Source organism: Agelaius tricolor, unplaced genomic scaffold, assembly GCF_023055355.1.
Source record: "Agelaius tricolor isolate 1412-34295 unplaced genomic scaffold, bAgeTri1.0.p SCAF_3, whole genome shotgun sequence".
Classification (NCBI taxonomy): domain Eukaryota; kingdom Metazoa; phylum Chordata; class Aves; order Passeriformes; family Icteridae; genus Agelaius; species Agelaius tricolor.
This window is the reverse complement of record NW_027269263.1, coordinates 22,403,848-22,420,935: the sequence shown is the minus strand read 5'-3', so window position 1 is coordinate 22,420,935 and position 17,088 is coordinate 22,403,848. Positions and strand designations below refer to the sequence as shown.

The 17,088-nt window shown below is 44.1% G+C and overlaps 1 protein-coding gene across 4 annotated transcripts in view; it reads right to left on the bottom strand.

Annotated features, from left to right (window-relative positions):
• Nucleotides 1–17,088, bottom strand: part of GRIN2B (glutamate ionotropic receptor NMDA type subunit 2B) — a 225,741-nt gene that overhangs the window by 30,167 nt on the left and 178,486 nt on the right. For all 4 annotated transcript variants that reach the window (XM_071423094.1, XM_071423095.1, XM_071423096.1 and 1 more), the window contains one exon: nucleotides 15,242–15,471. In XM_071423094.1, coding sequence (XP_071279195.1) covers nucleotides 15,242–15,471 — 230 coding nt within the window. The remainder of the gene's footprint in view (nucleotides 1–15,241; nucleotides 15,472–17,088) is intronic.

Below are 17,088 nucleotides of genomic sequence, written 5' to 3'. Positions count from 1 at the left end.
TGCCTGGTGTTATTTCTTGGGTCCCAAATGTGACTGTGTATTTCTATGATCCTGAGAAGCACACTGACAACAGGCTAATGGTCACACCAAAACCATTTAAGAGAGGGAGTGCACCTGGGTCATGAATACGTGCAGTCATGCACTGCCACCTTCTACAGGCCTGCAATCCACAGATAGTTCTAGCTTAAAACACGTGCAGATGAGCCTTGTTCTTAAGCTCTACTTAAAGCCATTTTGGAACTTGGTCAGCTCAGCTGAGGAGGCCAGAGCCCCCACAGCAGTGTGTCTTGCTCACATCTCAGCCATGAGGACAGCTAGAAGCTGGGTCTGTGGGTAGATTACACACTGTTCACTTGTTTCTGTGTATCAGCCAACTCATCTCCAGTTTGGATGGCAAGAGGGGCTAACTTGCATGTGCATGTGAGTGTGGGAGAGAGAACACGTGTTCCTACTGCTTTAAGCCAATAAAAAACATCGGGGCTGTTTTTCTGAACTCAGGCTAGTGCATCACCAACAAAACAGAAGTTTCACACAGCATAAGACAGACTGTAAGGTGTCTCTTAGAACTCTGTCACACCCTCTAGGGAGGAAGAAAACTCGCAGCTATCAAAGACTGTAATGAAAGCAAACTTTGATGGGAGAAAAATCACCGCAGCATGCTAAAATTATTCTTTTTTACTAAGCTGATTAAAGCAGCAGCCTAGGGGACCCATCACAAGGAGGGCACTGCCATGCCAGACACAAAGAAACACAGTCTCTCCCCTGACATGCTAAACCAGAAGATTGCAGCATGGGCAACTTGCTTTCCCAGAGGCTGCAGAACCCCACCTTAAAGGTATACAGGACATTCCCATTCCCACAGAGCCCTCTGACAGAGTACAGCCAACAGGAGAAGCATCAGGCAGGCCTGACCAGCATTTGTGTGGCTGAGTTTTGGCAAGTCCATTTTATACTTCCACCCTCCATTCCCAGTCATACAGTCTCTACTTTTGTCTGCTTCCATCATGGTGCCTACAAACTGGAGTAAGAAGGATTACAAAGGCAGGCATTTCCCTGTGATAAGGGAAATAATCCCAGCTCTGAACTATCTTTTGTTCCCACACTGTTCCAGAGCCCATAATAGCAGCCACAGGTGAAAGGCTCCAGAATCTCCTGGGCAATCAATAAATAAATGAAAACATTTCTCTTGTAAGAAATTACTGTTTCTGGCTACAGGAAAAGCACACTTCTAGAGAAAGAGGTCAGGTTGATGACTTCTTCAAATTCACATACTACTCATTCACTCACCAATCCTTACCTCCTGCTGATTCCTTAGTCAGAACAGATCTTCAAATGCAAATAACTCTCCACACACCAACATGCACACACACTTCTTCAGCAATAGCTTGGTGAGCAGCAAGACAGGAAATTATATGAAAGGATCCATATGGGGCCCACACCAGACAGTTTTAGCTTGAGTGCCCAAGAGGAACACAGATCCCCAGGTAACATAGCTTAATGTTTACAAAGCTGAAAGTAACCAATGTCCAGCTGACTCCACAGTCCATGCAGCCAGAGATAAGCAGCTACTTCTCCCTATTTGAGAAGTAATAGCCTAGATGCATGGAGCTTTCTGATAGGAGATAGCAGTTCAAAAATCCCCATGTGTGTTTCTTGGCAGTAAGTGGGCACAGCTCAGCCCAAGGATGAAGGGATCTCCAGTGAGCTCTCCAGAGTCAAAAACTATTGCATCATCCTGAACTAACTTCTGTCCCACACAGCTCATCCTGAGGGGACAAGAAGATGTGTGAGCCTTCCCAGAAAGTTCATGGGACAGATGGGGAAGGAGTGTGTCCTTTTCTGCCAACACAGTAGAGGAATGTGTGGAGGAACTGGAGATGATCTGCAAGGAGGAAAGTTAATTGACAGATTGTCAAAGAGTTCAGTAAGGAAAGCCACTTGTTTGATTTCTCCCAGGGGCTGGGACCGTGAGCCTGGATCATAAGTATCATCCCCAGGGAAGCAGGGCTCTTTGGCAGACGGGTCTGTAGGGAGTCTGAGACACGAGGGAGGAGCTGATGCACAATGCAGGGGCCATTACATAGAGGAAGCCTGTGCAGAGATAATCTCAATGCTGCAGTGAACATTGACAAAGGATGTAACCACAGATATGGACAGAAAGGGTCAGAATGTAGAATTAGGGAGCTGTCCCATTATTTAATGCAAAAATTTCTCCCGTCAGAGCTTTAAGTCACAACAACTCCACTCTAGGCATCTGCAAAGGGGAGTCCTGTGAGGTTCTGGCAAAAAAAAATGCAGTGGTAATAGGGGAAGATAAGCAACTACATGAGTTGCTGAGAAAAGCCAGCTGTACAGGGTCCACACTTGTAGGAGCGCCACATTATACTTGCCTGCAGCAGGAGACCTGTCCTGCTGCCCGGCTCTACCTGCCTCAAGGGGTGACTGCCTGTGAGGAACCAGCAGAGCTCACTGCAGTCCTGCACCCAAAGAGCCCCAGACAGAGATGTATCCCACTTGCATCCTCCCACTCATTCACCGTGGAACCTCTGCTGGGAGATGCTCCCCTGTTATGTACCCAAGGTGGTGTGCACATCCTCTTACCCCTGAAAGAAGTCCCCCTTGCTTCACATCAATTGTGAAGGTGGATGCTAGAGATGGGGGTGGAAAGCAGGCACCGAGGATGCCTGAAGGGCTGCAGTAGCTCTGGAACATGAGATATCTGTGTTCAGAGCCCAGTGGCTGCCTGCCTCTTCAACCCCTCACTCCACAAACTGAAATCAAGGAGCATTAAGTGCAAAGCAGACCTCGGCTTTGCAAAAGTAACCTCTCCGAGTCAGAGAGCAGATATCTTCCTCCTCTGGAGAGCAATAAACACACAGGCTGGAAGCTGTTAGCACATTCAGAGGGGAGAGCTCCTTTGCCACTCCTCTCCCCATCTCTCCACGAGAGCTGTCGACAGCGGCAGTGAAAGCGGGCTGAAGTGGCTCGGCTGGCAGAGCTGTTTCATTAGCAATTTGGAGCCGTGCCGTGCAGAAAGCAGCATTGTTCTCAGATGTTCAGATATCAATCTGCATAATGAAACAGGTGATAGGAGCTCTTCCCATTCATGCAGCAGCAAATGGAGGGGATTTAGAGATGAGGGGAAGGGGTTATGTCTAATTGGCGACAATTAATTTGATGAGAATTTTTTTTTCAATATATTGTCTATCACCGAATGGATCCAGAAAAGCACATCTGCACTTATTTATCTGCCTCATGTAGGCCCTGTTTACACTGTAAAGTGTTTGCCAATAGCATTGAAAGCAGTTTCCCAAACTCAGCAAGCTCTTGCTACAAAAAGTCTCTTTTTTATCAGCCAATCTACTTTTACACTGCTGAAAAAAAGCCCAAATCAATGCACTGCTGAATAACATAATGAGCTGGCAGAACTTGGTGCAAGGGTGGGTGTGTGGGTGTGTGGGTGTAGTGCTTTACCCTTATACAGCTTCTCTGGGAGGGCTCCTTACACTCTGTAAGGCCCTGATGACCAGTTAAAGTTTTCTACCACAGGAAGCTCCACAGCTCTGACCCATCAAACTGAGAGCCACAAATTCAGCTCCTCTGCTAGCTGCAAGTCCAAAAGAGCTTAAGCCCATGTTAGATACTTTTGAGCTCGCTTCATTTACCCAAAAGTAAGTGCCAAGCTGAGATGCCTAGGGAATTTCACCCCAGGAACAGGTCTCTCATAGTCCTTGTGTCAAATTTGCCCACCACCTGAGGGTAGTTTGGACACTCCAGTACACCTAAAATAGCCCTAGACATCTACATCAGCCCAAATGAATCTAGCTACTGGGCCATTCAGCTCTCAGGGCATCTCCCACCAAAAGCACAGGGAGCCAACCACTATGGGTAGCAACAAGCCTGAATGTTGCTAATTCATGCTTGTACATGATTTACACCTAATGTACAACTTCTTTGCATTGCCCAAACATCCTTGATTGTCTCCTCTTGTTCTGGTTCAGCTGTATGTCACTGCAGTCAGCTTGCCCCTTTCTTCATTGCCTGAAAATCCCACCAGGCTGTTTGCACAAGAGCTTCCTTCAGAACCTTAAAAATTGAAGAGTGGGTCAGTGGTTTCCAGGTCTAACTCTGAGGTAGCTCTATGCCTGTACTTAAGTCCTGATAGGTTACACATGTCCACAGCAGCATGTCTTGCCATAGCTGCCTTCTGTGTCCTCTGTTTTCAGCTAGGAAATTAATTCCATCACAGCTAATGGACAACTCTCAAAGAGAAAAAGCTTGTTTTATTCTTATCCCCAAAATACATCATTTTTGTCCTCAAGCTGCACCATAAACAATGTCACAGAATCCCAAACCTGGATTTGACCCTGAGAAGATGCCTCTTCCACCTCTGTCTCTCCAGTGAGTCTCTCCTGGGCATCACCATTCCTGACAGCTCTTAATCCAGTCCACTGTGGAAGATGGCTGGAGACTCCTCCATTCCCTGGACATTGCCCACCAGAGCTTTACTACTGGAAAGTTCTTCCAAGTATCTGAACTAAAGTCTTCCAGCTGCAAATACAACTGCAATATTTTCTGTTATCTTGTCCGTGGGCAGGGAAATCCAAACAGTTTCTTCTTCTCTGAAGGTGAATTTTATGTTTTTGAAGACCATTGTGCTGCTGCTTCTCCATGTTCTTTGACTGCAGCTAAAGAAGCCCATTTCTTTAGACTTTCTTTGCAAGCTGTGGACCTGCAACCATTCTTGCTGTTGTCCTTTGGCTGTATCCTGTAGGTCTTTCCTTGACTTACCTTTGAACATATATGTTCACCAATCAAGAACAGATCTGATCCCCATATCAAGAACCATATCTTGATGGTTCCACCATATCAAGAACAATCTGATCAAAATCCAAAAATGCTGAGAGAATATTACACTGAAAAAGCTTGCAGTAAGGCAACACAAACAATGCTAATCAGAGTTCATGCTTATTATCCTCTTCTCAGGGCCTCTCTGTATTATATCATGTTTTGTCAATCCTTCATTTTCAGCTTGCAAGTTCTTCAAAGCTGCAACTCTGTCCTGATCTGCATTCAGGTAGCGACCAGTTTGTTTCTGGAATGCCAATCAACACTGCCAGCACCATTTTCAGAGCTTTTACTGTATTCTCTTCTTTCTGCAGCTTGGATTGTGCATGTAGGCACATCCACAAACCCATGCTCCCAGTCCCCTGTCCTGCTAGAGGAGGTGCTCTACAGATTTCGAGCACAGAACTTGCTACTGCTGGTGGCTTGGTGTTGTAGGCACTGTAAAATTGACAAAATTGCATCCCTGCTAGGAGTGGACTAGCTGTGCCAGCCCAACAGCATAGGCAGAAAATCATGCTGCAAACCTAAATCTTAGCACTGGTACAAGTCTGTGAGGAGAGCAGACTAAAGTGACTGTACTGCTTATTCTCTATTATTAATGACTCTCTTGTACAGATACTTCTTGAGATTCATTCCTAAAGCATCCCTCTCCTCTGTGCACAGTCATGTAGTTTTGACATTACAGACATTTTTTATTTCCAAGGTGGAACTCTCAGCCATTTCCAAGTGACTATGAGTTTTCAGATCATCCTTTTACCCTAGCTCTTTTTAGTTCCCTCCTGCATTCTGTCACAATAACATTCTCTGCCTCTTCAGCAGTGGCTGGGACTCCTCACAGCTCTGAATCCAGTTGCCACATCAACTCTTCCTGAAACCCCAGTTTCTTGTCTTCGCTAGTCAAACAAAATGTCTTGATGCATAAACAAACAAAAAAAGGAAGCTAAAAAAAAGGGGACCAAACAGCACCAAATCAAATATGTCAGTTTTGGGAGGGCATAAAATTTCCCTGTCCTCCCTCAGACTTTGACTTTGTGGTTTATCTTATTATTCAGTACCCAGTGATGTTTCAAATTCTCTGTCTTGCTTTGCATAGTGCTTTCACCCATGAATTGTTCTAGATAAGTCCAAGAAAGGAGTTATCAGTTAGTGCAGCTGACTGCAGTGAAGTTGGCAAAGAATTCTATTAAAGTCCCTTTTAAAGGAAGATGTAGTGTGGGTCAGACCCACAAACAAGAAAGAAAAATATCTGTGAATGTCTGTTGGTGAAATATGGACATGTGCGGGTCAGGAAAGGGAACAGAGCAACCTGGTGACAATGCAGAGGTGAGGGGGTGAAAGCAAAAGAAAAGACTTCAAATATAGCAACTTTAAAAATAGTTGTCCTTGCAAAATAACTGAGATGAAAGCAGAGATCCAATTGGTGGAAGAAGCCTCCATCACATGCAGTTATTGCCAGAGCAGTGCACACAGTCAGACCGTGCAGCCTCTTTGCAAGCTGGATTGCCATGTACAGACCTGCTCTGTTCCACTCCTGCACCCTGGGCAGAGCAGCCTCACCCCAAACAGACAGCATGTCAGGGATCCCACACCCTCCATGGACACACCTGCTTGTGCCTGCTGCCACCACGCTGCCTTTGTGCTCACCCAGGCCTGAGGGGCCACTGCAGGATCCCACATCACCTACAGACAGAGCCCACCCACCACCAGCACACCACAGCCTTCTGGGTGGGGCAAGTGCGTGAACATTGCACAGGCTCTGTGAAGTTTCTCCACCTGACAGGTAATATTAAAGCCTTAAATATTCCTCAGGACACATTTGGCAGTATATAGGCTTCAAGTCATTGTTAGGTGTCCCTCAAGCTTGACCAGAAATCTGCAGTGGAATCACTGAGCGTCACCAGTCAGAGCCAAAAGCTGCTTGCACAGCTGCAGTGTTTGTATGGATGGTATCATACCATAGCTATGGTATCACAGTCATAGCTGTTGCAATGAAGGGTGCTATGAAATCATAGCTACGGTGCACTTAACTTTGGCTGCATGCATGTTGAGGATGGAGATCACCTGTTTATCCAGCATCAAATCATGCCATGTATCTAATTCTTGAAAGTCAGCTTCCTTGGAAGCTAAACACAATGGGACAAAGGGTATCTACTGAATAATCCCAGGCAAACACAAAAGAGAAATTTGTGAGGCAGAAAGATGCCACTTACTACACTCATGTTAATATCATTAGGAGTGTAGATGTTCATTCAGAGGGAGAAAATTAACTGATTAAAAAGACCTTGAGAGGAGAAGTGACAGCTAAGTACAGGGGAATTTGAAATCTGCTTTGTTTGCGCATGAGACAGCTGGTTAACAAATTACAAAACACTCTGAAAAATTCAGAGGATGTAGTTTGGTGGGGAAGCAATTCCATTTTTCACCCATTTTCACGAACAAAGGAAGGTCAGATCCTCCTGTCTTCTGAATACTAAGAGTAGCCATCCTACTATTATGTGGGTACTATCCACTGGGCAGCAGGGTGAAAACCTGCACAAGCCTGGCAAACCTCCAAAAGACTTCACAGGGGCCATAATTTTCATCCAAGCAATTTTAAAAGCTTAGTAATTACATTAGTGCAATTTCTTAAGCACATCTGTAGGGCAGAGATGCAAAGCAAAACAGCAGAGCACTTCAGACAGGGCAGCACCTTCCCAGAGCTGGGAGATAATGCCTTCCTTTAACCTTCTGATGAAAACTGCCTCCTACCTGCAAATGAAAGACAGAGAAAGGAAAGCCACTTCACTCCCATGTGAGTTCTGGGGCACTGAGCTACACCTGGAGTAAACAAGTCTACTGGGCCACCCAGATAATGGGGAAGTTTGACCTTGAGTAGCCAAAGGCCTGGGAGAAGCAGGGCAATAAAGTAAAGTAAAGCATGCAGTGAAGTAAAAATGCCTGGAAAGATACAACCTGCCAAATATTTATCAAGTATATGTATGTGCATATAACTCCAAATGTCATGGTCACTAGGCATCAGGTATGAAAGCGTGTGGATACAGCTGTTGTGGTTTTTTTGGTTTTTTTTTTTTTTTTTTTTTAAATCCTGTAGATCTCATACTCTCATCCCTTCCTCATCCCTTCCCCACCAGTAATTCAGCCCTGATCATTCAGCTGAAGGAGGCCAGTTCTCAACTCTCAGGCTCCCAAATTTTGGTGGCAGGGCCATTGTCTTTTATTTGACTGTAAAGTGCCAAGTACATTTATGGTGCCATATAAATAATAAATAAAAGTATTCATTGTTTTCCTCTCCCCTGACTTATACTGATGTGAGAAGCAGGACAATCCTTTACTTCCCTCTCTCACTCTCCCCCTTACGTAATTCTCCAAAGACAGCTTTTTCCAGACTGCCAAGCAATTAGCACAGAAGCAACCAAATTTAACCACTCCCTCCAAAGGGGATAGCTCCAAAAGCTGCTGAAAAGGAAGATGAAAAGAAAGGGTCAGTGGTGGCCAAGGCCTGGAAAAGGCCAGGGTGCTGTGGAGGGGGAATCCAAAAGCTGCAAGCTAAGGACTACACCATGGCCCCATCCCCAAAGTCCCTCATCCTACAACTCTCATCTGTACCTCCAACAAAATCCAGGGGTTTGCATTTCTTCCTTTCCAGCAAGGATGAACTAAGCTGACAGTCTGACTCTGAGTATCCCCTCCCCTCTCATCATACCTGCTTAAGTTCCCAACTAAACTGCATTTTAACTGTCAGAAATCCTAAATAGTCCCATTAGAAGATTTTACTGTCATTAAATAATAGAATGGGGTGGAAGGGACTTTAAAGATAATCTAACCCCAATTCTCATGCCATGGGCAGGGACACCTTTCACTAGACCAGTTGCTTGGAGCCCCATCTAACCTGTTTTGAACAGTTCCAGGGATGAGGCATCCCCAGCTTCTCTGGGCACTCCTTCCAGTGCACCACCACCATCGCAGCAAAGAATTTTTTCCCTAATACTTGATTTAAACCTATTCTCTTTCAGTTTGAAGCCCTTACCCCTTGTCCTGTCATTACATGCTCTTGTTAGAAAGTCTCTCTCCATCTTTCTTGTATGTTCCCTTCAGGTACTGCAAGGCCACCCTGAAGCCTTCCCTTTTCCAGGCTGGACAATCCCAGTTCTCTCAGCTTTTCCTTGTAAGGAGAGATGCTCCATCCCTTTAATAATTTTGGTGGCCTCCTCTGGACTTACTCTAGCAGGTCCATGTTCTTTTTGTTCAGAAGACAACACCTCAGAGCTGGATGCAGCACTACAGGTGGTGTCTCACCAGTGCAGAGCAAAGGGGCAGAATCCCCTCCTTCATCCTCTGCCCATGCTCCTTTGGATGCAGCCCAGGATACAATTGGCTTTCTGTGCTGTGAGTGCCATTGCTGAGTCGTGTCCAGCCTCTTGTCCACCTGCACTCCCAAATCCTTTTGCTCTTGATCCCTTCAACCCCCAGTATTTTTTGATACCAGGGAAGTCCCTACAGATGAACAGAAAAAGAGAGAATCATGGGAGACCAAGTGAAGGCTAAAGCACACTGCAGCCTCCTTGTTGCTCTGCACTGTACAGTGCTGAGATAAAGAAAAAGAGGGAGAATGACAAAGAAACTAGGACTTAAGCAGGGGGAAAACAAAACATGTTTGAAGACCCACTGACTTTAAACATTTATAGTCTTAAAATCTACTGAATCACATTTTAGCATACAGGCACAGAGGTTTGTTCCAAAGATCTCAGAAAGCATAAAAATTTTCCCAATACAAAGACTGCAGAATGTCTAAAAATCTATGATAAACACACCCATCTGCAACTGCAAAAAATTATCTAAGATTATATTTATGTATACAATAAATGTGTCACAAATTAGAAAAATCTATTACTAACATATGATCAGCTGTAGCTATTTAATAGCTATTTATTAATAAAAAACTTTTAGCATAATATGTAATTACACATAGTACACATGCATTATGTGTGTTTACACATAATATATAGCTACACTATATAATATTTTAAAATACCTCTTACTATAGCACCTGATGATTTACAAGGACATGCAGAGAAACAATCAGATTTTAAGCCATAATATTTCAGACTATTAGCACTCTGGGTTTGTTACACTTCACTATGAACCAGTGTTTCTTTTATTAAGCACTGGTGTTGATACCACTGTTATTGATAAAGGTCATATTTAAGCAAAAGGCACAGTTCAACTCATTTACAGGGAGATGTACTGCTAGGGAAGCACTGTGGAAAGAAATTCAACTCTACCCCATGACATAAAGTCTGGAGATTCAAGAACCTCTTTATTATGGGGAGGTTTTTTTGTCAAGTAAGGTGCATCATATTTACGCATTTTGGAAAAGGTTATGATTTATCACAAGAGGACAGGATTGGAAGTGGCATGGTCCTTCTTCTGTCTGCCTAACTCATATCTCCACAAAGGTGTCCTGACAATAAAAATCATTCTGCTGAAAGATGACGTACTTTCTGCCTTTGGACACTGCCACATAAAACTTCCTTTGTATCCTGCTGAAATGTGTGGAAGTACTACAAATGTCAGTTAACACTAAATATTTAATCCTGTGGAAGATCTGTATTGCCTCCAAGTTATCCAGTTAGACAATCTTCCCCTTGTAGAGCTCACAAGGCACAAGACTGACCCTCACTTTAGTCCCCTTAAAAAACGTCTAGCTGAAGGTGTCTGCTCTGCATTTTCCCTGGACTTCTCCAGAACAGGTATTTGTTGTACAAAAGCTGCAAGCTCGGGGAAGCATTTAACTTCAATCATGTGAATAATAGCCCATTGACTTTAATGTCACCACTCATGAGCACAAAGTTAAGCACACGCTTAAGTCTGGGATCCTTGCATATCTGGGATCCTTGTATAATTTCGATTTTATGTGTCGCAAAGTACAATGTGGGAAATAATTCATTTTTCAGTTTCACAGCCAAGCATCTTTTACTGCCAGAAAAGAGCAGATTCTTTTCTTTCTGTAGGTTTTTCAGTGTCTTTCTGTAGGTTTTTCAGTGAGGCTTTTGTTTTGTATCAACCTGAAATGTTCCATTCACCTCAGATCTACCTATGTTGTTTTGTCTTCCAATTATCTCTGTCCGTCCCCTTCCTTTGTTACAGAAAAAAAAAAATCTTTTTTCCACTTTTTTCCCCCTTAAATGTAGGTCAGTTTTATGAGTAGTGCCTTTAGAAAATGACAGGTCAAAATACATGTCAGAAATATCAAATTATTTTGTATAAAGTGTACTAAAATGAGCTATTTTGGAAAATATCAGAAATTCCATCTGCCTTCTTATACTCTCCTCAAGTTTTTTTTCATAAAAATACTTCCCAGTTTTCACTTCAAAACCTACCTTTCAAGAAAAGAAATAAACTCATATCTATTGAAAAAATAACTGACCCATGCTGCATTTGTCTCAACATTGCATTAACATCTTGAAAAGCAAATAAGTCAAATGCGTGTGAAATTTCAGCAATCTATATTAATTTGCAGGCATGCAGAAATCAATTTCTCTTCTTTTCATGTCAATTACAAATTACCATTTTGATACTTTATTAACTTCTTTGGCATTTCCAACTAATTTACAGGAAAGGATACTATTTTTTTATTATTATTAACCTACTGCCTTCTAAATCACTTTATTTAAATGCCCTGCTGGCTGTCCACATTTGCTTTTATTCTATTACTACTTTATATGAATGGAAATTACGTATAGCTATTAGATTACTTGACACATTAGTTCATTTTATATAATCTTTCCTGTATTTATTGCCTTCGTTAGACCGAAATACCGCAGGCGCTTGTTTCTCTAATGTGTCTGAGGCTCTCCCACTAATGGAAATTGCGTTCTATCTTCTGATTGCACTCAGATGAAACCCAGACCCAGGAGCTGACTGCATATTCTGCAACAGGCCCTCTCACCATCGGGGCTTTCGCAGGGCTCAGGGCAGCAGCAGCAGGCCCCAGGTGGATCCTGGATGGATGCAGCCCAGCAGCACGAGCAGAGATGCTCCAGCTGGGCTTGCTGGGAGCTGGCACAGCCACTGTGGCACTGCCCCTGCCAGGACCACCTCCAGCCCCTCTGCTGCACAGGGTGGACCAGTGGAGGTGGAAGGTGCTGCTTCGGCTCCTGCGCAGGAGGAAAGAGGTTCAGCGTGCCACGGGCCCAGGGAGCTGGAAAGGAGATGCTGTCAACATCAGGACTTTTCCTGCAGAGCTGACAAGGCCAGTGCTGCTCTCTGGCAGGAGCAGGTTTCTCCCCCCTCAAACTGCCCATGGCTGCCCCAGAGTTAAGAGCTAAAGCTTGATGTATGATTTAGCAGATTGCAAGGTTAACATGAGGGAACTAACAGCCATCATAAGGTGGGTTCCTGCACCAACTCTGGCACCTGTTTTGAGCCAGCTATGCTCAAAGGGTGGCATTCAGCAAGGTCAGCATCACCTGGGACAGAGTGGCAGAGGTCCCTACATTCATACAAGGGGCCTCCAGACACCCCGTTCAACCTGGTACCCTGGGACAGAGGCATCCACTCCAGCCCAGTTCAGACAGACATGCTCAAGCATCCACAGAACCACAGTGGGGGTGTGACTTTAGTCATTGTATTGCATGCCATTAGGAAGTAAATGCTGGGGCACAGCCAAGACATCATCCAAGAGACATCCACCATCCTGAGCCATCTAGAGCATTTCAGTCTGCTTTTCTGGGGAAGTGGCATGCCAGCAGCTGTAGGCATCTCTTGCAGTGGTTCTTCCCAGGCAAAACCTAAGGAAGAGGGTCCAAGGAGACACTCAGGATTGCTGTTGCGGGGTGTAGCCAGTCTGACCTTGGCAAGTACATGCCAGCCAAGTACAGGAATGGATTTTGTGAGTACATCTGGCATTTAGGCTGCTCTACAGTGTCAGTGGGACACCTTCCCCAGGTACTGTCGAACTACAGAGACATCTGCAAGCAGATCTGGGTCTAGGCAAGTAGGAACAAGATCATTTTGTTACTGTCGCTTTGCCGATTGGCTTGGATTACATCATCTGCTGAGTCCTTGTGCTGGACACAGGTGCCCTTACCAGCTGATGGAGAAGGCCAGGAGACCAATCTGCCTGACTTTTTCTGTGGACACCAGATCATACATTTGGGATAAAAGAGACTGGAAGCGTCAATCTTTCTCCTTGGAAAACAGTCTTTCCCACCTGGCTTTGAACAGTGACTGCCTCTTTTGAAAGTCTGAAACTGGCTTTAAGCAGACAAGAGAAGTGAGGTAGAACACAGTGCACCTCCATGTGCCCTGGATGTGGCTGCACCCTTCATCCTGGCCAAGCAGTGCACTGAGAGGGTCAGTGAGTTGCAAGCAGGCTTCAGAAAAGGGTAAAGATGAGATTCAGAAGAGTGAATTCCTCCCAGACCAGGGGATCTTGAAGCACTGTGACAAATGTCTGTATGACTGCTCACAAATCCTACAGGGCCCTTTGCATATTCAGAGAGTAAAATCCATAAGCCCAGTAGATAAAGCTCATTCACTCACTTTATTTTGGATGGAATTAGTCCCACCTGCCTTTATTGCCCAAAGGCAGCTGTTGGCCTTCAGTTTCACCAGCCAATTTTCATTTGATTCCAGATGCTCTGGTAGGTTGTAATCTTACCCAAATATTGCACTTGCACTAGCAGCTATGTTTGAGGCATACCACAATCCTCTATGTAGTATAGCCTTTCTCTTCCCCAAGGAAAAAAGCACATATGCTTTAGCATAGCAAAAGTAAATACAGGTACATTGGCAGAGAAGTAGAAGAAAATGGCCTCAATCCAATACACACAGGTGGCCCTACAGTGAAATCAACTAAAACAGGCCTAGAAAATTGTATTCAAAGGCTCTGTGAAGTTCCAGGAGTCACTGCTTTCAAATGATATTTCATGCACATATCTCTGCAGCTATGAAGAATATCTTGAAAAACGTGAGAATGAAAGCATGTTCTCTCCATGAGCCTAGGCACAGCCTGAAACAATAGATCACAGGTACAAACTATCCCATTTAGCTCAGATAGTTGAAAACCTAATGATGACAAACTAATGTTACCTCTGATAGGGCTGGCTGGTTTTGAACAGTATCTTTCAATCTGAAGGTTAGAGCTCACAGTTTCTAAGGAGTCTCTGCAACAATCTCCACCTGACAGAAAAGCATCTTCCCCTCCACCCCATCCTCAACACAGCACATTGCAAATGAGGAGACAATGTGAAACAAATTGAGGTCAAAATGAAAACAAATAACAGGAGCACTTCTGCATGGATTGTATTATTCTGTGCCATGTTTCATTCCAGGAAAAAAAAAAAAAAACAACCAAAAACCAAACAACAAAATGAGTAAGAAAGGCTCCTATGGTTAATTCATCACAGGATTTCCAGCCTGCTGAACAGGACACCATATACACAGGAGGCCTGGCCACAAATTATTTCTAGACTGTCATGATGGACACAAGAGTCAGTAACTACAACCAACCCAGCAGCCACAACTGACACTTGCAGTCCCCCTCTTGCTGCTATCCCCAGTAGCAATGTGTGCAACCCGTTGCTATTTGGCTGCCCTGCAGTGGCATGATCCCTTAAGCAGCCCCAGTGACTGAGTAACAAGCTCAGCATGGGAAATTGAGCCTTACAATACTCAATTCCTTGTGAGTAGCCTCACCAGAAAACAAAAGTAAATGAGTGCACAAAGCATTAACACCCTCACGAGCCAGACAGTGCTACCCTGCATGTATCAGCAATCTTCTCAAATCCTCAAGTGTTCAGAGTCCAGCAAAGCGAATCCTCTGCATGGACAAAATGCTGTGCAGATAAACAAGGCATTGAAATGCGGTTTGAACACAAAATGATTTCTTGTGGTAAGCCTCCAAACACCTTGAAAAAACAACAGTATAACTGCAAATGCAAGCAATAGTAAATCATCAAAGGCACAGTGATTTACCCCCATGGACAGAACTTGTTTTCAGAATAAATTAACAGATCATATTTGCTAGCCTAATGGCCAGCATTCCTACCCAAAACAAATGATTTAATCCTGAAAAACCAGGTTACAGCCATTATACACATCGTCTCCAAAGCTCCATTAATGTGTTTCTTGCTGACACTCAAGGTGTGGTTTGGGATCATGCAAGCACAGTTCAGTTCAGTCTATAATTCATTCCTGAAGTGCTTAACACATGTAAAAGTGCAACTGAATACCAATGAAGAACAGTTGTGCTATTTAAACTAGGGTCTAAAGCTCTGATGATGTGACTCTGAAAACACCTGCCCACTTTCCTTGTGAAAGGAAGGAAGAGAGGGTAGAGCAGCCTATTCTGTGGAAAAGGCTGCTTTGAGGGTTTGGCTGGATACATTACCTTTTTGTCGCTCAAGCCAGACACCTGGTCCACGTATTCCTCTTGGATCATGAAGGCAGCCAGGTTGGCAGTGTAGCTGGCCAGAAAGATGACAGCGAAGAAGGCCCACACCGACACCATGATCTTGCTAGTGGTACCCTTGGGATTCTGTACTGGCACAGAGTTGTTGAACACCAGCCCCCACAGCAGCCAGATAGCTTTGCCAATGGTGAAAGAGGGACCTCCTGGTTCTAGAGTGATTGAGAAACATGACCCCACAGTGAGCATCTGACAGTAAGTGGTCTGCATTTCCAGTCATATACACATCTTGATTTCAGAGTTAAGAGCAGAATCTATTCCCACTTGTGAGGTGAATATCTGCAGCTGCACTCCCCTAAGTTCATGCTACCATATCTCAGCTAAATACAACCTGAAAAATTATTTTTTAAAAATGTCCTCAGGTTTTCATATTTTTCTGTCTCAGGGATTTCCACTAAAACCTTATGCAAGGGCATTTTTTTTATTTGATTGAAGTATCTAGAAGACCAAACATTTAATTTTGGTTGAAGAGTTGTCCCCAGAAACAGAATTTGCTCAGAAACATTCTATCCTCATTTCCATCTGTTCACGAGTAATGTCCTCAAACTCCCAGTATACATCTGTGTAAAACATGGCTCTGTTTACTGTACTTGTAAAGGTATGAGGAAGAGCACCATCTGAAATAACAGGGCTCTAGAAATACTTCTGCATGAATGTTTCATTACTCAGCCTGTTGAAGATCCATGAACCAGAGAACCCTCTCCCCATATTTTGTGTCTAAGGTTCATGACAGTGACATATACTTCTTCCACCTTAAGAAAATCTGCAGGTCTGCCCTAGATAGTCCTGGAGCAGATCCAGTGTTTTAAAAGCTCCTATTTTCCCCTTCTCCCTTTCCAGTGTGGAAGCTCAGTCATACCCCAGAAGCCATGTGTGCTAAGGAAGCAATAGATCTGAAAACATGTGAAATGGCACCTGTTTCACAGCAATCCTGTATCCCCAACACGTGCTGGTTCCATTAGTGGGAACCTAACCCAGAATTTCCTCAACTTGAGTACAAGAAGAGCTGAGAGGGAGAATGCTGTTGTGATCACTCTTTGGACACTGAGAAGATCCTCTTAGGATGAATGGAACAGTTCAAGCATCTGTCTTTTCTCCAATGGTGCCAACCTGATCAGCATCCCACGTTGTATCTCCTCAGGCAGGCTGATTGGGCTCTAGTGCTGCTGCCTGTGGTTGACTCCAACAATATAGCAAAAGGGAAGAAAGTTTTGACATGCCTCTCCAAACCTCCAAGCAGCAAATAGCATGGATCATCTGGAAACACTAACCGTGTTACCCTAAATACAACTGAACAATGCAAGGGGCTCATTTTCTACCCAGGGAACTGCACACCAAGTTCAGAGCACAGTCATCACCTGGTAAACGGGTGCCTTTAAATTCCAGGGAGGTGAAGTTCCTAGGAGAAACATAGTTTGGCAGTCTTTGTCTTTTTACATGCTGGAGTGGTATTTTTATATCCCTCTCTACCTAATGTGTCCTAAGATATACAGGTGAAAGGCCCAAAAAACATCAGTGGGAACTGTATGGTGGAAGGAAATCTTGAGAAGTTCCCTTCTAAAAGCCTTCCTCTCTCCACTGATCACCCCAAGTGCTTCCACAATTACTTTGTCAGACACAAACCAAGATTGTAATGGGAGATTCCAATCCAAAAGTCTTGATGTCCATAAAGAGAAAATGCAGCTGTTTAAGGCATACTGTCATAGCTCAAATGCAGCCAAAGTAACATTAGCCAGGGTTCTCATTACCAAAATCAGCATTGCAGTCTC